This window comes from Melanostigma gelatinosum (genome assembly GCF_949748355.1).
Source record: "Melanostigma gelatinosum genome assembly, chromosome: 13".
Classification (NCBI taxonomy): Eukaryota; Metazoa; Chordata; class Actinopteri; order Perciformes; family Zoarcidae; genus Melanostigma; species Melanostigma gelatinosum.
Window position 1 is genome coordinate 3,328,350 of NC_136646.1, and position 21,049 is coordinate 3,349,398.

At 44.1% G+C, this 21,049-nt stretch overlaps 1 protein-coding gene and 1 long non-coding RNA gene across 5 annotated transcripts in view; one reads left to right on the top strand and one right to left on the bottom strand.

Annotated features, from left to right (window-relative positions):
* The window catches only part of LOC306787146, a 14,096-nt gene extending 5,270 nt beyond the window's left edge, over positions 1-8,826 (top strand). Inside the window, exons 2-3 of the long non-coding RNA XR_013772530.1 lie at positions 6,485-6,610; positions 7,442-8,826. This is a non-coding gene — a long non-coding RNA (uncharacterized lncRNA). The remainder of the gene's footprint in view (positions 1-6,484; positions 6,611-7,441) is intronic.
* Positions 1-18,742, bottom strand: part of glyr1 (glyoxylate reductase 1 homolog (Arabidopsis)) — a 22,168-nt gene extending 3,426 nt beyond the window's left edge. For 2 of the 4 annotated variants that reach the window (XM_079282204.1, XM_079282203.1), the window contains exons 1-15: positions 18,631-18,742; positions 16,663-16,699; positions 16,476-16,555; positions 16,244-16,382; positions 15,499-15,609; positions 8,857-8,940; positions 7,434-7,487; positions 6,988-7,038; positions 6,728-6,801; positions 6,434-6,533; positions 5,842-5,952; positions 5,652-5,753; positions 5,247-5,409; positions 4,063-4,242; positions 3,783-3,907 (exon numbers count right to left, since the gene is read on the bottom strand). In XM_079282204.1, the coding sequence (XP_079138330.1) occupies positions 3,783-3,907; positions 4,063-4,242; positions 5,247-5,409; positions 5,652-5,753; positions 5,842-5,952; positions 6,434-6,533; positions 6,728-6,801; positions 6,988-7,038; positions 7,434-7,487; positions 8,857-8,940; positions 15,499-15,609; positions 16,244-16,382; positions 16,476-16,555; positions 16,663-16,699; positions 18,631-18,668 (1,449 nt within the window). In that variant the 5' untranslated portion in view covers positions 18,669-18,742. Of the gene's footprint in view, positions 1-3,782; positions 3,908-4,062; positions 4,243-5,246; positions 5,410-5,651; positions 5,754-5,841; positions 5,953-6,433; positions 6,534-6,727; positions 6,802-6,987; positions 7,039-7,433; positions 7,488-8,856; positions 8,941-15,498; positions 15,610-16,243; positions 16,383-16,475; positions 16,556-16,662; positions 16,700-17,251; positions 17,353-18,630 lie in introns of those variants that run through there. The other 2 variants (XM_079282205.1, XM_079282206.1) reach the window with 2 other exon arrangements.
* Between the last annotated feature and the right edge of the window lie 2,307 nt (positions 18,743-21,049).

Consider the following 21,049-nt stretch of genomic DNA (forward strand, 5'->3'; position numbering starts at 1 on the left):
TGTCCACAATCTTCACTCTTCATGCATAATTTCTGGATGTAGAAGTAGCTAATCTTGTCCTTGTCGTAGAAAAATTACTGTGGAATTCTACAGATTCCACATTTGACACAGAAGCCGTTAATTGAGAGGAAAACCAACTTTCTGCTCCATAGAGACCAATGTTAAATTTTGCTTCAAAAACATCTTCCACAGAACACGGTACCCCATTTCTAGATCGCCAGTTAAGCCACAATTTTTACAGGATCTGTTCTTCAACTCATCCTTCCTCTCAATTATTAATATCGGAGCAATAGGAGCTACGGTTATGGGAGTTTTGATGATTTGTTTGAGAGGTGTTTCCCTGTTTTATCTCCATGAAATGGCTTCAGGCACACAGGTGTTTGCGATTGAGCCAATTAGTGATGTTGATAAACACACAGACTCACAGACACACGCGCACATACACTCCTCTCCCTCTCTCTCTCTGTGTCTCTCATACAGTCATTCAGGTCTTAGGGACCTTTAGAGGTCTTCCCCCCTCCTCCACCTCCCCCCCCCCCACACACACCATTTCAAAATAAAAGCCCCAGAGAGTGAATTCTAACTGAACTGCTTGTGATGAAGCCTGTCATTTAATAACCTCTGTTTATGTGTGTCAAACTATGATTATGTCTCCTCTCCCCTCCCTCCCCCACCCAGCCCCATCCTTTCAAAATAAAAGCCCCATGGATTAACTTTGTAAACATTAAGCTCAAAATTTGGCTTTTGTTGAAATAATGAATGCTCTTACTAATACTGCGACAACTACTACTATTGCTAATATTTCTAGTATTACTACTACAACTTTTGCTCCTATTACTCGTGCTATTACTGCTACCATCAATATTATTACTACCACTACTACTTATACTACAACTGCTACTACCAGTACTAATACTGCTACAGCTATTGGTACGACTGCTACTAGTACTACTACTGCTACTTCAAATACTGCCATTTATTTATTTATTTATTTATTTTTCAGGGACAATGCACACTAATCAACAGTTACACTGTAAGTGAGCCAGAGTGGCTAATTTCCATCTGCTGTCCCCGGCCAGATGTTTCAAGGCAGCCTAAAATAACAAAATCTCAAATTGAAACGGAGTTAAAAGTCATAGAGAAACGGACAGCAACATATAGACAAAACCGAAACACAGCAAAAGAAAAGTGTACGACATTGAAGCAGAGCAGACATAACAGGTTTCAGCATGCGTCACGCAGAACAGACCCACCTACAGGACAAGCACATGTAACACTGAAGCACTTCACATACACATCAAAATAATGGAAAATAGCAACACTGATCAAGACAAATGCACATATAGGCAAAACAAGCAGGCAGGACAGACAGTACATCAATGCTTGCACACCTGATTGACAACAAGCCATTTCTTTAAGTGATGCTTGAATGTTTGGTACGTGTTTTGTGTGCGTATGTGTGGTGGCACAGCATTCCACGAGTGAGCTGCCTTCACAGAGAATGTAGATTTACTGAATGAGCTTGACCTATGTGGAATGATACAATCACCTCTTGAAGCAGATCTCGTGAGTCTGCTGCTTTGAGTGCTTTGTTTAATAAAATCACTAAGTGGAGGTGGGGCCATACCATGTAAAATTTTAAAAACCAGACACACATCAGTGAATTTAATGATGTTCTCCCAACTCAGGATATGATGTTTAGTGAGAATATTGCAGTGATGGTGACTTTTGGGTTTTTTATCAAGTGTTTTTAGGGCTTGTTTATGGAGAATATGAATGGATTTTAATGTTGTGCTGCTAGCTTGTGCCCAGCTGGTTAAGCAGTAGGTCAGATGGGGGATAATCATTGCATTAAAATACAATTTTGCAGCTTGCATGGTTAGACAGTGTCTGATATATCTAAAATTCACGAGATTAAATTTTAAGACATTTGTCACATGTTTTACCTGTTTTTTAAAAGAGAGATTAGAATCAATAAAAATTCCTAAATATTTAAAATCTGACACTACCTGTAGCCTCTCACCAGCAACATAAACATCTGGCTCCAGTGACACTTTGCAAGCTCTCTTTGTGAAGAACATACAAACAGTCTTTTTAACATTTAGGTGAAGGCAGGAATCTGCAAGCCATTTAGTTACATTTGTCATTGTGGATGTGAGTTTAAGTGCAGCTTGTTCTTTGTTAAATCACTGTGTCGTCAGCGTACATTTGAATATCACACCCATCGCAGACACCCGGCAAATCATTAATGTATAAACTGAATAGTAAAGGTCCTAAAATAGAACCCTGGGGTACTCTCACGTTAGATCTTAGAGTAGATGATGTAACATCACCCACTCTGACACACTGGGTTCTTCCTTCAAGGTAGGATTTCAGCAAGGCAATTTGACAGTTTGTTAATCAGGACATTGTGATTAACCGTATCAAAAGCCTTCTTCAGGTCAAGAAAAACCGCTGCTACTACACCCCCTTTATCCATTTTAAGCTTCACATTCTCTAAGCGGAAGCAGTTGGCTGTTTCAGTAGAATGATTAGCCCTGTAACCAAACTGCATAGGATGCAGCTGATATGGAGAGCCGTTGAGATGTTTAATGAGTTGCTCTGCATTACTTTTACGACTACTACTACTACTGTTATATTAAATACTACAACCACTACTACAGCTATTACTACTACTACTACTACTGATACTAGGCTACTACTTCTTCTAAATACCAATACTTCTACTGCTAATGATACTTCTACAACTACGACTTCTACTACTCCTATTACAAATATCACTACTGCTACTACTACTACTACTACTTATTCTAATGCTACTAATACTTCTACTACTAATAATACGTCTACTACAACTTCTACAAATATCACTACTTCTGAAATTAGTTTAAGCTACAGAAATTGTTCAAATATCAAAATGTTCAGCTCTTTCAGGAGAGGGGTGCATTGACTTTTCATATTGGTAATCTTTAAACTTTTTGCAATTTTCTTTTGAATGGGATCTCTATGGAGAAAATCTTCAAATCCTGTTATACTTCTTCAACTTTCAAAGCCTTCTTCTTCCTCATACTTTCAGCTACAGACACCATAGTTAGACATTTCAACTAGAAGGTTTTTCAGCAGTGCAGTTTAAATGCTTTCGGGCTTCAACATTTTTCAGACAGATAGTCTCCCATTTCTTAATTTTCAGCAATTTTTTCACAATTAATTTCAGCTTTCAGCATTCCAACGCATTTTCAGCAGGAAATGCATTTTCTAGTTCTTAATCATTTTCTACAAACTACATTTCCAAACATTTGATACAAAGCCTATTTAAAGGCACAGGTTTTAATAGCCAGTCAGATGGTTGGTGTGTGTGTGTGTGTGTGTGTGTGTGTGTGTGTGTGTGTGTGTGTGTGTGTGTGCGTGTGTGTGTCTGAGTCCTTAGCCTTGCCACAATAGGGGGAAAGTGATCTGATTTATTACAAACACAGCTTGGTGCTACAGTAAAGACTAAGAGGACATTAAGCTGTTTCCATTTCAGACCTCTGTGAAGATCAACACACATGTTCTGTTCGACTGATGAATGATGCACTTAGCAGGAAAGTCAGCCTAATGTTTTATTAGTGGTGGTTTGGGCCATGCAGCTCCTAAATGCACTGATGTTAACTGATGGATCCATTGGATTTCTATGGCAGCATGTGGAATGTACTCATGCGTACCAAGAGCCAGGCAGTACTTTGATCACAGTTCACAGTAAAAAAAGGTTTTCAGTACAAAGTAACAACAATCCTGAATTGTACCTCATTGGCCGCTGCAGCCATTGGGGTTGGATGGTTGGCCATGTCGCCCATGGAGATGGCCAGCCTCAGGTCCTTCTGAATATGTTTCAAATAGTAGTCTGGCTTAAAGTTACCCTGTAAAATATCTGGACGAGGCAGGAAGAAAGGTTTGTGTTAGCCTTCATACATACTACATTTGTGTTTGACTCAACGTGACCATGTAAGATTGAGAGAAATGACGAAAGACAACCAGTGAGCACGGTCCAGGTAAGTTGAAGGATGTCTTCAAACACTGACTTACTTTGGCATTTCTGGTCCACAAAGGTGCTTGCCATCTGGCCCTGGCACAGGATGTCCAGGAAGGTCTGCTGTGATTGGCCTGTGGCCTGGGCCAGGGTCAGCCCCTCTGCAATGGTGGCCATGAAGCTGCCCTGCACCATGTTGAGGATCAGCATCATCCTCGCTGCATTGCCTGCTTCCCCTGAAAACACATACAGAAGCATTTGTAGACACATGAGCAACCGTCTCTACCGACAGTCATCCTCAGTGTCCATGTCTCATTCACATTTGCCTCTTCCTCATGCTGGGTTGCCAGAGAGCAGAGAACTTATGCTGCGTTCACACCGGTCGCGTTGATTTTTTGACGCACTGCAAAATCGCGTCCAACGCGCCGCCGGTCGTGTTCACACCAAACGCCGCAAAATCTCGTAGCGCCGGAGAGGGGGCGTGGTTTATCGTCCTGGAAGCCGTTCACCTGGCCGCCATTTCTGTACTTGTCTTCTCCGACAAAAAGGGACTCCGAAATAACTACGTAATGATGCCGATTTGTAGGCTACTTGTCTTTTCAATGGAGCTCTGATGGATCGGTGCTAGGCTATGCTAACATCGTAGCAGCTCCACCAGCACTCAATAACGTCACGTAGATGTAAATACGGCAGCGTCTATTCATTGTTTGTACCGTATGGTTTACACACACACATGTAGACTCAAATCTGAAATGGCAAATTCTATCAAAGTCATTCACTGGCGAGACACTGGAGAGTTTCACCTCCACCATTCAAAGGTGGACAATCTACCACCATTACCTCAAACAAGCAGTTTGAATCACTGATTTGTTTTCTTGCAGAGAGTTAAAGAAGATCTGAAGCCAGCAGCTGGTTAGCTTAGCTTAGCACAAAGTCAGGAAACAGGTAGTGTCAGCTAGCTCTGTCGACTGGAACAAAATGCACCTCGAAAAACATCTCACAACATCACCCTCTCATGTGTTTAATCCCTACAAAAAACAAGGTGTAAAAGTGAAAATTCACCATTTCACAGAAGGGAGTGAGCCAAGCTATTTCTTGGCAGAGATCAGTAACTACCTGGAGTCTCGGCTGGTTGCCTGGCAACAGCACAGAGCCAAGAAATAGCTAAGAAGTCCTTCAAGTTAATCTTTGACGGAACTATTGTGAGAGTATCCAACAGTGCACCGTGACCTCTGCGTACCCAGGAAGAAGGAGGTCTTGCCCATGGCCTGGAAGCAGCTGCTGCAATCCTCGTAGACCGTCCTGTCGCCGGCTGCCAGGATGACCAGCATCCCATCGTTGGAGAGCTGCTGGCTTCCTGCCACCGGGGCCTCCAGGAAACGGCCGCCTCGTGATGTGATCACCTGACATTCAAACGTGGAGTAACAATTTAATACAGCATTGTTTACACTACTCCAATAAAGGTAGCTGCTACTACTGTATATATTTCAGATGGAGAAAAGCCACAACCACTTTGAAGGTACAGGAGCGTTCCTGATGGTAAAAAGCTATGAAACCATGCCCATTTCAATAGTGCATGATTCTTTACCGTGTACTGAATATAAGACAGGACTGTACAAGGACTGTGTAGGTGTGTTATGTTTACCTTGGAGAGTTCTGTGATGGTCTCAGGGTCAACAGTGGACATCTCTACGTAGCATTTGCCTGGCCTGATTCCCTGCAGCACTCCACTGGCCCCCAAAACCAACTAGAGAGCCACAAAGACAAGTGCGTTTTCTACCAATGAGCTAGTGACTCACATCCACAGGAAGCCATTAACTGGAGCTAGTACTCACATCCCTGGCAGCTTTTGGGTCAGAGACACAGGAGAAAGTGATGTCACATGTGGAAGCCACCTCAGCAGGAGTCCGGCCTAACCTGGCCCCCTCCTGGACGAACAGGTCGCACTGGAACACAAAGGAGACATCTCTGAGTCAGCGTCAGCATGCCAACACGGGTACTTCTAGAGTTAGCAAACATATGCATCCAATCTTTTATGAGCAATCAGATCAGTGTGGCCAACCTCTGGTACACTTCATGTAACGCTGATTGGTGACATATTTATTGCAGGACTGATTTTTTGGTAAACTCTTAATCTTAAAAGACTCTTAATGTCAAACGTAATCACTTCCCACATATGTGGATCTTGTGCTCCGGGTTCTACCAGTCTTTGAGCCACATTAGTTTTCACTCCAACACTTTCAAACTGTGTAACCTACACTTGATATGAACTAGATTTGCTTAATAATGTTTGAATGTTTGACTTTGTTTCCATTATTTATACCAAATGTGAAGACACTGATCAGCAGAAACAGATGATCACTGATGGTCACTCGTTCATTAGACACAAGATCAGTAACAGTTTCAGAGGGATAGTGACTGCAGTACCTTTTCTGCTGTGCGGTTCCACACTGTGACAACATGTCCCATTTTCAACAGGTTGGAAACTATACCGCTACCCATCAGCCCCAGACCCAGGAACCCTATCCTGCAGAGCAAAGTCCAAAAAGAACAAACATCAGCACGCCAGCACTGAAAGGAAACATGAGCAGTTCTGCGTCTGTGGTCAGTTCTATTAAGGTTATTGCTCAACTCAATAACGTCACGCCTCGTGTTCTGCTTGTGAATGTTTTCTCTGTACAGAGTCGTTTTGATAGTGGTGTCGTGAGGATGTGTGAATACCTTTTATCTGTGGGTGTGATGCTGCCGTTGATGGCTGTGCTGTCTGCTGCTTGGATAGATGTGGACCCCGAGTCCTGCACAATCAAAGGCACCACCGTCACTCTCACACTGCACCAGAAGCCTCAACTAGCATCGCTATCTCCTGATATGTCGTTATTGAAAACAAGAGTTTCTAATCTGACTGTAGACGGTCAAATGAACATTAAAGTAAACACATGGAAATTGGAACACATTGACTCATTCGTTTCACTAATATTCACCTCTTCAATGATCTTCAGCCGCTTGCTAATGGGTTCCATTGATGATGCTGGCTGTGAGGAGACAGTCAGACAGTGATGAACTCTACATATTAGAGTCACCATGCACATGTCTCCAGTCAAACAGACTACACCAAGAGATGCAGTGAATACGTGATCAAATAACAGCTACGAACAAACATCTCATTCAGATGAGTCCCATCGAGGCCACACATGGCTAATATCAGTGCAGTATCGGGTATAGTGTCAGTGTTGGATTGATTGGTGCATCACTAAGTCAAACACTAAGGTAATGACATTAGCATTCCATAGGTATTACATGCTGGGGGGGGCAGCACACAAGGCTAGAGTCTCAGATCGACTGTCAGGCGAGATCAGACACGTGATGTGGAACCCAACCTCTGACAGGGTGAAGAAGATGCCAGCATACTGAGCGTGCTTCCTCTTACCTTCTCAGACTGGCTGAGGAGGAAGTGATGGAAATGTGGGTCGTCCTTCACAGGCTGCAACAGAAGAAGAGTTCATTGTGACAGCGTTCTCTCTGCATGTGTGTCGACCTGACAGGCTGTCGAGTGAGAACCCATCGAGTCTACAGCGTACCATGCTGACACACCAGGGCTCCCATCGTGGTCCGAAGACATTTGGGAGTGATTCCATCCATGGCCTAGAAATCAGATGTTGGCATGGAGTGTTGATGAATAAAGACTAAATCCTCAATCGTGTTCATTTTCCTGATGAATTTTACAATTCTCTCTCTCTCACCAGTGAGAACCCTGTCCGTGTTCAGCTGCTGCACAGATCATTCAGGCATGAATAGTCACACCAATACAGAGCAAGAAGAATAGTTTCACAGCCGACAGGTGCTCATGCGTCATACGATTACAGGTGGACTTCCCTGCATTCCTTACGTCACAGTTCTACACTGATCACAAGCCTTTATCCCCCAGCTAGGAAGGGGACAGGAAGCAGGCAGGTGATCATATGAAAACATAGCAAGTAAATCACAAAGTACTCAAATAGTTGTTCTGTAGCAGAAGGTCCAAGTATGAGTCCTCTGGTCAAGAGGACTCAGGATCTCATTCAGGTACAGTGCACCTGATGTGATCAGCTCAGCCCACAGTCAGTCACCATCTGATTCTCTCCATGCAGTGGAAACTGGTGAACTCTGTACGAGGTAGCCAAACAGTTCCAGTTTGGGAAAGAAGAATCTATTGACGGGATTAATGTAGTTTAGCTTTTTAAAAGCAGAAAAAGATGATCTATTCTCTATCAGGCATAGATTATATTCAATATGTTACAGTATTGTAGAGGAAATGCAGAGAACGGCATCTGAGACAAGGACATGAGTCTTTTCTGTTTGCCAGTCAGCAGACCATAAAGGAGGCAGAGGTCAGCAGCGTCTCTACAGACACACACACATGAAGACTGTCCTTCTGAACTCACTGTCCTATGGCAGCGTTTGAGTGGATTCACTGGAGCTGCAGCCATAAACTCATTTAAATGTTTCCACTGACATATAGATCAACAGTTAATGACTCAAACTGTATATGGGTGTGCACTGTTTCTCACACACACACACACACACGATTAGATTCAGAGTGGTCAGAAGTGGTCCTGAAGAGCAGGGTGACTCATTAATACCAGTCAATCCTAGAAAGCAGGAAGCTGATGAAGAAGTCACACATTTGTGGGTCAGCTGAATCCCACCTCAGCCTCCCTCTGAGCCTCCACATACAGAGACAGCTTCAGGAGTCAGGAGTGAGTACCACACAGGTGAGAAAGTAAAGGTCTGCAGTTGCTGGTGATTAAAGCCAAAGGTCAGGGAGAAGAACAGCAAGGCAAGGCAGGCTTGTGGGGAAGGAGTTCACCTACACTGCTCTCCCATTTGAATCCTGAGCCAGGTCCAGCCCCCAGCCTCTCAAGAGTGGACGGCTCGTGGTCAGAGTCAGTTAGGTCCTTGAGAAGGAGAGAGACACACATTCACCTTTCTAAATCAAACGGTGAATCCGTAGAGGTCCGTGTCTGCTGTAGTGGGGGATGTTCATACACGGAGGACCAAATATTAAATTCATTTCACCTCCACTGTATTGGGATCGAGGCAGAAATATGTATTTCAAAACCTGCACCAATAAAAGCAAAGTGTTCTGCATCGATGTCAGACGTGTGGTATTGAGACAACATTAGCTCCACAGCCTCTGATGCTGGACATCCTACTCGAAGGTGTCACAGATCCAGGTTCATGAAGTGAAGTCGATTAAAGAACTTCATGATAGTGATGAGTGGTTTTGTTGTCCCAACAACTCCAACTGAGCGATACGTCCTCCATCTGGAGGATTGTGTGACGTCAATTTCACATTATCCAACTAATCAATCATTTTATCTAATAATGAGATCAAATGAAAAGATCTGGGGCTTTATTATACAATGATATTGCCTAACAGCGACCGTTTCCTGAAATACTGCTGGTTCCATGTGATGGCATTGTTGGGATCTAAAGGAGCGTGTTTGGGTTATCAGCATTTAAGAAACTGAATTCTTGACATCAATAGAATTATTAATGTATGTAACAATTATTAATGATTATTAATAACAACGGGGCACCACCCTGCGAACAGGGACCAATAACCAAACGATAAAACTAAGTCTCATAATTAGTAGTCACTCATAATGTCAATAGTCTGCGTATGACTATACATTCAGTGACAGTGAAGGTTTTTAAGTTCGAGCACAGGCTACTACATACAGTCTTATCAAATACATATGCACAAGTAATCACAGACGACTGCTCCTTAAAGTATAACAGAGTTTATTAAATCAAAATAATAAATGATCAAATCAATTAATATTGCAACCAACAAACGTTATCATACAATTTTATATGCCTAAACTAAAGAATGAATAAAATGGATGAGGGTGTATGTCTGTGTGTGTGTGTATGTATTTGATAAGACTGTATGTAGTAGCCTGTGCTCGAACTTAAAAACCTTCACTGTTACTGAATGTATAATACACTGCTGTCCTATGCGACGAGCAATTAGAGCAGCTGGTGGCTTATGTAAATAACCCAGCAGGTAACAGAGAGCGCCTGATTCAGAACGTAATCGGCGAAATACTGCTCATCTACCATCAGAAAATGTAGCTGCAAGCTGCCCGAACCCGGGCACAGAGCGACGAGCAGCAACGCGAGATCTGGACACTCCGAACAGAGGTTCAGGAGTTGTCACGTGACTGTAGAGCCCTACAGTCAGAAAATAGTAGCCTGCGCAGTGACCTCAGAGAGGTCAACCTAGAACTCTCTAAAGCATCAGAGAGTGATGACAAACTGAAAGCGCTTCAAGGTGTTCCAGCAACCCCAGTAGGTACTGCTACCCCCTATCGAGCCCCTCAGCCCAGTCATTTCTTGGTCTCGGCTCCCTCATTCCCCGAGACCCGAACCACCTTGCATTTCTTGAAAGCGACATCCCCAACTAGGAGGAGAGAGGACCAATACCAGGTCCTAGGCGGCCCAGGTGGTTTCAAAACCACCTCCGGCGAACGCAATCCTCCACGCAGTTCACGAAAGCGACAAGAACTGACCCCATCCCCCTCAGGGAGGGAGGATGATAGTCGTTACCACCATCGCGAGTATGGAGACTCAGACGACTCGGGCCCCATCAACCTTGGAGGCCTGCGTACTCGACAGATTGAGTCTCTGGCGAAAGACGTAGAGCGTTTCAATCCCGATAATCACGACTCGAGCATCGATGACTACCTTAGGGAGATCGATCGCTGCCTCCTCGACCTATCGCGCCCCTCATCGCGCGAAAAGCTAAAGCTAGTGTGGAAAACCACAGCGCGAAGCATCCACGCTTTCATGGAAACGCTCCAACCGAGCATCCGCGACCGCTATTCATCCCTTTGTCACGCCCTTAGGGAGGAGTACTCCCTGTACACCGACCCAGCTTCTGCCACCCTCGGTGCCTTTGCCATTTCCCAGGAAAGGCTCAGCACACTTCCGGAAACGACCACTCCCATTTTCGCACCTCGTTCTTCAACCTTCTTGGGCGACCTTGTTCGCAAAGGCAATGCCCGTTATGTATATATCTATACATATTCTTCAGTCTTACTGGGGGGTCATAACACTCTTGCTCTACCCGACTCCGGGTCAGAAACGAGCCTCATGTGTTCCCCCACCTTTTCGCATACACCTCTAGGGTGCCACAACCTTAGAGGCCCTTCGAGCACCCTTTCGAGCACCCTAGCTCGTAAGATCATTCGTCAACTAAGCCTTGTTCTCCTGCTCTGTCAGCATGATCTACCTCCAGCTTGTTCAACGAAGCCACCGCCTTCTTTCAGCCGAGTCATCGCCCGGGCCTGTCAAGTCGCCAGTGCCGTAGGTAACTGAACTTGACCTGTGCGCCGGACCTGTCTCCATCTCTAATTAGGAGGGTGGGGGGAGGGAGATATCACCAGCCCGCCATGACACACTCCAGAGTGAAACTGTTCGCGACGTTTCCCTGAGTGCTGACGGTAACGTGGGGATATCTGCCCTCGCCACGTGAACAGCGCGAGGGGGGTGGATCTCTGACAACAGAAACTTAGAGAGATGCACTTCACAGGAAGTACACTCTAATCTCGCCAGTGCCGAAACCAACTGGCAGAATGGCGGCTTTCTATTGACTACTAACGTTGAACTGCATGCTCCAACTCACCCTGTAGACATGCACTAACCGCTAACACATCCAACTTGAACCAGAACAGTTGCATGACCTGACAAACCATTGTGACTGTAAACTGATGCTCCACTCTCATAGAGAACCCTTTGCATGCTTTATAGACTCTACCAGAAGTAACCAAAGAAGACATAACCTCTGCCGTAGCAGTCCGATTTAACCCAGGACCTCATCCGAGAAGGCTCAGCTGTCAACAGCTGGAGCAGCGACAGACCAGCCTAGCTAGTCACACTAGCCGTGCTAACGAAATCTGTAAATCTGCTACCACTACTGTTATGCAACCCTCACAGGTACCTCTGGCCTATAGTCTTGGCAACGCAACTCCAATATCGATAGATTCTAAAACTTAGACACAGGACTCGCTCTAAATCTACCGATTAGAGAGAGATAGATGCACATATCATGTACCAATAGATCCAGAAGCGACAGACTAACTGGATTCCCTCCTATTCATAACACCACGTAGCCAACCTACGACTGCTCCGCCGACGGACTCCAGTCCTGTCTAGGAGTTGAACCAGTAACCACTGTTTGCCCCTCACCTGCTTCTTGTCTTTCTATTCTTTCCTTCTCTCTCGTTTGTGTTTTGTTTTGTTTGGGTTGTTACTTTCTTTGACACTATGCCGCAATGCTAGATTATCACAACATCATAATAGCGATTGAATTATTTGGGAATAATGTTTTGCTCACCTATGATTTGAATTGTGTATGATAGTAGATCTAGGTAGAAGTAGTTAAAGTCATCTGCCCAGATGCCACCTTAGTCATCTGCCCAGATGCCAATGAACTCTGAACTTGAACACCATGAACTTGACCACTATGAACCTTGAACTCTATGAACAATGAACACTGCCTGTTTTAACCACTGCTTTTGGTCTCAGGAACACTTGGACTGTCTCACCTCTTCAGGTTTCCCCACCACATGGATGCACGTGCCAGCCCTTGGTTTGCTCTAAAGACCGAAGCCAACACCTCGCTCTTCAGACCAAAGGGGGGATGTTGGGGTCTGACCATATGGCTTAAACATGTGCTGTGAACAAAGAGAATCAGGCCTTCACTTTGTCAAGCAAAGGTTTCATCCTGATTTGTAGTTTGATAAGAGCAAACCTCCTCGGGAGGAATTTCACACTCTGGTGTAAATTCCCCCCCCCCCCAAAAAACCATGGTCACCTGAATGCACCGCTGCAATCTCATTGGCCGAAGGCCAAGAGACCCCAGGACCCCTGTGGTTCAACCACTGTCCAACAAAAGTGCCTGCAGATCATACCTCCTTGCTTTTTCCCTTCGACCTCGGTTGAGTTAGGGAGCACGCAAACGCTCTCTTCGCCCGGGCCCCCCCCCCCCCCGTCCAGGCCACAGACGATCCAGCTTTCCCCGCCAGCGAGACGCTGGCCACGAGGAAGCAACGGCCCTTCACCCCGCCTCAAACCCTGGCAGGTCACAAGCCATTTCGCTGGACGAAACAGCCGTGTTCCACGCCGAGTAAAGGCCCACTCCGCCCGCGATAACGAATCCGCTTCAGCGATCCGTTCTCCGCTTTTTGCTTCTTTTTCTTTTTGTGCACACATTCCGGCGAAGGAAAGACGACCAAGCCTCCCTCCTTCACCGACGATTCCCGGTAAGACGCACGGACCACGCCGTCAGCCGAAGTTAGATCACCCTCCCTGCAGCGAGGATAGATCATGTCTGCGTTTTGCTCCAGAGCGAGCTCACGCCACGATAACACAGCGCCGGCAAAGCCGCGTTGCAAGCAAGCTCCCCCTGCTCCCCCTTCCTGACGAGGAAACGGACCACTTTGCCACGAACACACGTCAACGTTGCAACGACGCATCGACAAGTAAGATTCTTGGCATCTGGGCATAGCTTAGCTTAAATTAACTTGAGTTTAATTAAGGCCATTCATTTATATGTTGATATTCCCGTGTTTTTGTGTGTTTAAGTTACTGTCGTGTGATATTGAGATATTGCGCAACTCCTTACGGAGCAGGGAAGCTCCGCTGCATTGTGTATGAACTGCTATGACTGTTTATTTGGGATTATTTTCATTCATTGTCTTCCACTCCGTGTGGGAGTTCTCTTTTCATTAACTCGACTCTGTGAGTGAGCTGAGGTGCTTGGCTTATCACGGCATATGTTACCGGCAGTTCAAAGACGACAGCGGTATACTTATGCGTGATAGAACCAGCAAACTCAGGCTCCCTACAACATCGCACGCCGAAGTGTGATGCACGTCGAGTTCTCGCTCCTTTTTCCCTTTCTTCCTCCTCTCACGTAACACGCACACACAGCTCCTATCTCTGCCCCTGGGGAAACCCCGTTCAAACGATCGCCTCACAACACATGTGTGCATCGGCACACGTGATTACATACAGCAGTCTCACCGCCATTTTGTCCGAGTCACTCGACTCCGCCATCTGGTGGTAGTTTAGCTGTAGTATCTTAAGGACCCTCCCCTTTTGTCCGCGTCACTCGACGCCACCATCTTTGTAGTCTTTAGCGGTAGCTGTAAGACTCTCCTTCCTTTTCAGACCCTCACACACACACACACACACACACACACACACACACACACACACACACACACACACACACACACACACACACACACACACACACACACACACACACACACACACACACACACACACACACACACACACACACACACACACACACACACACACACACACACACACACTTCATTCTTTAGTTTAGGCATATAAAATTGTATGATAACGTTTGTTGGTTGCAATATTAATTGATTTGATCATTTATTATTTTGATTTAATAAACTCTGTTGTACTTTAAGGAGCAGTCGTCTGTGATTACTTGTGCATATGTATTTGATGAACCTGTATGTAGTAGCCTGTGCTCGAACTTAAAACCTTCACTGTCACTGAATGTATAGTCATACGCAGACTATTGACATTATGAGTGACTACTAATTATGAGACTTAGTTTTATCGTTTGGTTATTGGTCCCTGTTCGCAGGGTGGTGCCCCGTTGTTATTAATAATCATTAATAATTGTTACATACATCAATAATTCTATTGATGTCAAGAATTCTGTTTCTTAAATGCTGATAACCCAAACACACTCCTTAGATCCCAACAGCATTATACATCTGCTGCAGCATGTCAATAGAAACACTGACTAGTATCCATAGTGTACGACTGCATTATGACACTGCAGTACTTTGTCTAGCAGGGGTGGATCACTTTACATTGTGGAAGCTAATGCCAGGTGTCTGAAGGTGAATAGAATTACAGATCTCAGATCTCAGATACTAGTAGGGCTGGCCAATAAATCTTCCAATTACGATTGTGGCTTCCAGTGATTGGAGAAAACCAAGATAATCGATATGAAATGATTAGTGCGCCACATTGCGTTTCACGATGTCTTGTGTTATAAATCCAGCGCACTCCTGTCTGTCCTGTGTCGAGGACAGACGCTTGGACTGGGAGCTCTACAGCCGCCCTCAGGACCTCACTGCTTCCCCGACTCGCTGCCTGCAGGGAGGGACGGGGCCCCGTGCTTCTTCACCATGCTTTGTGGGTGTAACATTTTTTGTCCGCACCATTCATATCCATGCAAACAATGTGTTTGTGATTGTGAAATATTGAGCCTTTTGCTCTCAAAGTGCACAGATTAATAATAATAATAATAACTTTAATTTATATAGCGCCTTTCAGGGGACCCAAGGCCACTTTACAAGAGTAACAGTTTAGACACAAACAGTTTAGACAAACAGTCAGAAAAACAGAACAAGTAAATAGATTGAACTTGTCAGTGTCCTACCGACCTTCTCAGAGGGGTCCTTGAGGGCACTGAGATCCTCATCATCCTCCTCCAGTATCTTCAGTGGCTTGTTGGAGGACTTCTTTCCTTTGGAGTCTCCTTTGCCGTCTGAGTTCTGTTAGAAACACAGATTATCATTTTGTGCTGCTATTCCTGCATTTGAAGACATTTCCCAGCAGTCTGACAACGGTTTGAATGTAGGACGGTTCTAAAAGAAGCAGGTTGCACACACTGAACAGAAGGATCATTGATTTCCGAGATGCACTCATTGTGGAGGGCAGATGGCCTCAGAGACCACGTGTCCACCTGAATAAACACTGAAGTATTCGATGAGGGGGCTTGGAGAAGCAAGTCTCACTTCAGTAATCCTTCATTTGATTCCATCAGTTTCAGTGCTGGAAACAAGTAGGTTCCACATCTGTGTTTGTTTTGGTTCTGCTGTGGTGACAACAGCATTTATACTAAATAACCAAAACATCAGGAATTATGATGAGTAGCATTTCATATACATATTCACTTGTTAGAGACTTTTAGGCAAAAATGAAAATGTTTCACAGCTTGTGCAGCTTTCACAATGAGGACCAGATTTCAGACACACATGACTTCTGTTATCTCATTCCATACGTGGGATGTATGTGGGGACATTAGCCAACATTTAGCTAACAGATCAAGTGTGTGATTTTCAGTTTCCTTTTCTGAACTAGCCGTGTTGTACGACATGTGTTGGTGTTGTATGACACCCCCCTCACCTGTTCTTTCCCCTTTGCTTTCTTTAGGAAGTCTTCCACTGCGTCGACCGCCTGCTGGAAGCGCTTGCCTTTATTTATCTTGATCATGTCTTCTTTGTGGGCATGGTAGGGCTTCAGCTGTTCTACTTTGATCCAGGCACTGGACAGACACACAGAAACACAACTCTCACACATTTGAAGAAGAAGTACATGCCAGGTGAGTCAGAACAGGAAGCTCACTATCCATACTTACTGGTCTTCAGTTCCAAAGAATTTTACAAAATGGCATTTTTTGCCTCTGGGCTTTTTCAAGTCCTTGGGAGGGCTTACGACCTGAAATGTAAATAAATATAGTTTCCAACATAATCCTAACATTTGTCATGCCGATGTTTGAATCGAATTTGCCTCCAACCAGCCGTTGGCATGTTCTCAGTCCTTACCTTCCCTGGCCATGGTGGGTAACGACCAAGCTTCCCCCTGAAAGAAGAGGGATATATTTAGCGTAGTGGTCTACGTCTGTCTTGCTAGTACCGGGACACATTACAACATGCTCAAAGGATCTGATGATTCTGGCGCTTCCTCAGGTCCACTTCTGTGACCAGAGGGGACCGGGCGTTTGCTGTCAGGACTTCCAAACTGTGGAATGCACTTCCTGTTGAGATACGATCATCTGTATCCACTTTTAAAAACACATCGTTTCAAGTTGGTTTATAAGGTCCCAATTTTATGTATGTATGTATGTATGTATGTATGTATGTATGTATGCATGCATGTATGTATGTATGTATGTATGCATGTATGTATGTATGGGTACAGACGTTTATACAGGGGGCAAAGCACGATGTTACGTATTAATAGCCTATTTTATTGTTTTTAGTTTTGATTTATTTATCTGCTCTTATTGTTTTGTGAATCAAATCTGTTTTGAAAAGTACTACATAAATACAAGTATTAGTTAATATTATTTCATGTTAAAGACACTCCATTGTATGTCATAATTCCATCTCAGCTGACCAACACACCACTTACTGCTCGGGTAGGGTAATCGTAGCACCGAGCATCAATAGTCGCCAACCACAGAACGCTGCCAGTAATGTCTGGTCAAGTTATATTCTTGTGTACTTTGATCCTAGTTTCAGAAAGATTTGACAGTTTTGGATTATTCAAACTTCTAGAACTTTGGCTTCTTTTAATAAATAAAAGAATGCATAAACTGTATATCATTTTCTTTGTGCTAAAACTAAAAATATCCACAAGTGTCTTCCTGCTGCTGGTTCTCACAAAAAGCAGAAACAGCTGCACTATAAAAACAGGTCAAAAACACTAATCTAAGGAAATGCAGAGAATTCACAAAATAGCAAAACAAAGTGGAGGTGCACGACGTTTCATTCTGTTTAGGTTGTCAGAGCTCTTAATAGACGATGATCCCAGTGTCACGGTTCTACTTGTCGGTCGTAGTTGCAGGTATGTCCTCGTGAGTTGTAGTAACATTGTCTCTTGCCATATTACGGGATTTTGCAGCATGTTCAGACATGTAACAGCAACTGCTATAACACACACTTACAAAACAGCCACATGAGATGAATGCTATTTAGCAGTGCGTCAGCTGGCCATGTTTAAAGAGATGAAGATGTTCAAAGCAACTTTATAAAACGCAACAAGATAACAAATTGTCACTTCTTGAGTTGCTGGTGTAACGTTACGGAAATGTATTGATTAATAGGGATATAGAATGTTATGTAACGTTAATGCGCATTACTAACATACAAGAGTCTCTCGTATGGAACAGATATGGTCTCTTACAGAGCTGATAATACCACCACGAGAAACACAAACCGACCCACAGCTTCACGTTATTCTCTCTGTGGGTGAAATGAGCCACAGACTGACTCTCGGCGGACTCGTCCATCACTACAGATGAACGAGTTGTCTGCAGCGGTTAACACGGAAGACGAGCCAATGTGAAGCCAGCTACAGTAACAGTTAGCTAACGTTACATATCCGCTTCAGCAGTGCTGAAAACGATAGTCACAGACCACAACAATGAGCATTTCAACTATTTGTCGAAGCTTTACAGATAAACCACTCAGCGCAAGAAAGACAAAACAAAAATACTGGTCTGTATTCTGAAATAAACTGAAGTTCTCTCTCTTCGGTCTAAACCTTTTCTGTAGCTGGTCCGCTAGCTAGCAGCTAACGATGGCTGCTGGCTGAGTCAGCTCGGCTAGCGACTTGTTTGGGTTGACTACCAACTAACGTTAACCGAGAACACGAACACTTGCGTTACCGCTTCGTTAACACCGACATGAAACCTTAAACCAATTAATCAATCACTACTTTATGCAACGCAAGACCACTTCACAGGACTGGAGGCTACAGCGTTGGACAATATGTAAAGGTTATCTCACCACACCAGATCTCCGATCCGCAGATGCACCGTCGCCATCTTACAACTTTAATAAAACGTCGCACTGACTGAGGGGAGAAGACAACACACACCCAATAATCACATGTTCCGCGCTTCTTCTTCTCTAGTTTGATTGGCGGATCGCAACCAACTTGAATAGGTGCATACCGCCACCTACTGTACCGGGGTGTGCAGCTTCAGAGTACAAGTTGCATCACTGTTCTAAAGGATAAAAATAATAAAAATATTTATTTTTGGAAAAAATCCTACGGTCTAATCCCGTTTCTTTAAGAAATCCCAACAGTGCCCTGAGGCACTCACGCCATTCGTCCACTGCAAGAACACCCTCCAAACCACACCTCCGTCCCATGACACATTTGTTGCTTCAAGTTCCTGTCTGTATTGTATCTTTGACACGACATTGCAAATACAGACAGAGATAGAGAGACTGCTCTCATCTTCTCTCCGGGCCACATCAGCATCACGGTCACCCTCAAAGGGCGGTTGTAAATGTAAGACTGTGTAAATGTAACTACTCCTAACATATTGGTAAATAACTGTCTCTGCATTTGATTATTGCTTATTCAAGTGTAAAAATATTGTACATGCAGTTATATAAATGTAAACATATATTTAAGCACATTTCTGTTATCATAACTTAAATCCTTTTAATTTAGGGTTAAGAAACCCACATGACTCTATCAAAGATCAAACTATTAAAGAAAATATCAAAGACAAATATCAAACATGTTATTACAATAACTTTGCTCAAAGCTTAAAGTCCTTTCAAGGGTGCGTTAGCACAATCCCACATGAAGTATTTCATGTGTTTTAAAGCCACGTTTAAAGTAGTCTTCAATGTTCTCACAATACATTTCCATGTGTTGTGAATAAAACTCATGTTGAGGAGAAAACTCAGGTGAACAGACTTAGGTCGAGGCGTTTAGCTCAATTCAAGCAATAAGGTTTATTTGTGACAGAAGTATTATGTCCAGCAGTTAAACGTGCACGGACCTAGAAAGTTCACTCTGTAGGAGCGAATGAAAAGCTAAAAGGCGCTTAGACAGAGTGCGCGAGTGGTGAATAGGTTCTTCGGATGGAAGCCTATTGGTTGAATACTAAGTAGGAGGCGGATCTGTTTCTATCTTACAGACAGCCTGTTTGAGCACTGGGCATCTCCGCCCACACTGGCTCACGTCCGGGATCCGCCTTCTCTGGAACGTCAGTGTGTGTGAAATGTTGATGTTCGGCCGACTAGATAAGCTAGGCGCTAGATATGCAAGGGCGCCTCTTTCTATCTCTAAGATGGAGCGGGCAGTTGAAACTAGTTCTCTGTAAGACTATGTGACATTTAACTAGGGCAAAGGCTACCCTTCAGAGTTCTAGTATTTTCCACTTTGTTCAGGCGAGTGCTAGAGTGCCCCACCTGGAGTTTTTGACCTTCGTGCACTAGAACTCACATATCCGCGTATAAGCTGTGTTTAACATTGAATGAATGTATATTTTATTTACACATGTCAAATGTAGTAACCAGCCAAAGAGCTGCTTCTGTGTTTAAGTATCTCATCATTATGACTTTCTATCTCATAACTAGGGTTGGGTACCGAAACTTGGTGCCAATACCGGACCGAAATGTAACGCAGATTTCAGTGCCTCCGTTCGGTGCCTGCGCCGATTGAAATACTTTTTTTACATTACTCTGATGACTCCGTCCTGGCAGCAGGACTCGGTCCTCCGCTCCTCACTCATAGTATTATTACAACGGGGTACGTAGCGCTGTCGCTCATAAGCACAACAACACAGGCACGCGGAAGCTTCTTCTTCTCCTCCTTTGAGACCAACTGGCGGTTGGCAAACGACGAATTGGCGCATTACCGCCACCAACTGGTAAAATAAAATAAGTCATGAGACGTGTCGTATTTTGCCAGAGAAGGAAAATATGCTCATATTGCTGCAAAATAATTGCTGAAGTTTGAAACTGTAGTGTGTGTACTGAGTGTGTGTGTGTTTTGTATGTATTTACATTTATTTAAGTATACTCTAAACCAGGGGTTCTTAACCTTTTTGACCTCGGGGCCCAACTTTTCAAGTACAAAGTGTCCCGGGGCCCACTCTGACTATATGCATCAAAAGTGTCAGACAACCTGTAGGTCATACAGAAACAGAGCAGTGGGCCTTTGGAGTCAGTACAAATTTAAGATTTTGTCCGCATAAAATAAAAAAGTATCTTTCGGTATAAATAACTGCCGGTGGCTGTATCTGTACAGGTAAAGGACAGTATAGGGCTGTAACTACACTATCAGTGAACAACTGCCTCAAATTTGAAGAAGATTGGACAAAGTATGACCATTCTACAGTGTTTCTTCCATGAAGAGATCCAGGCGGAGCTCTAAAAGGACATTTGGAGAATGAAACTCATG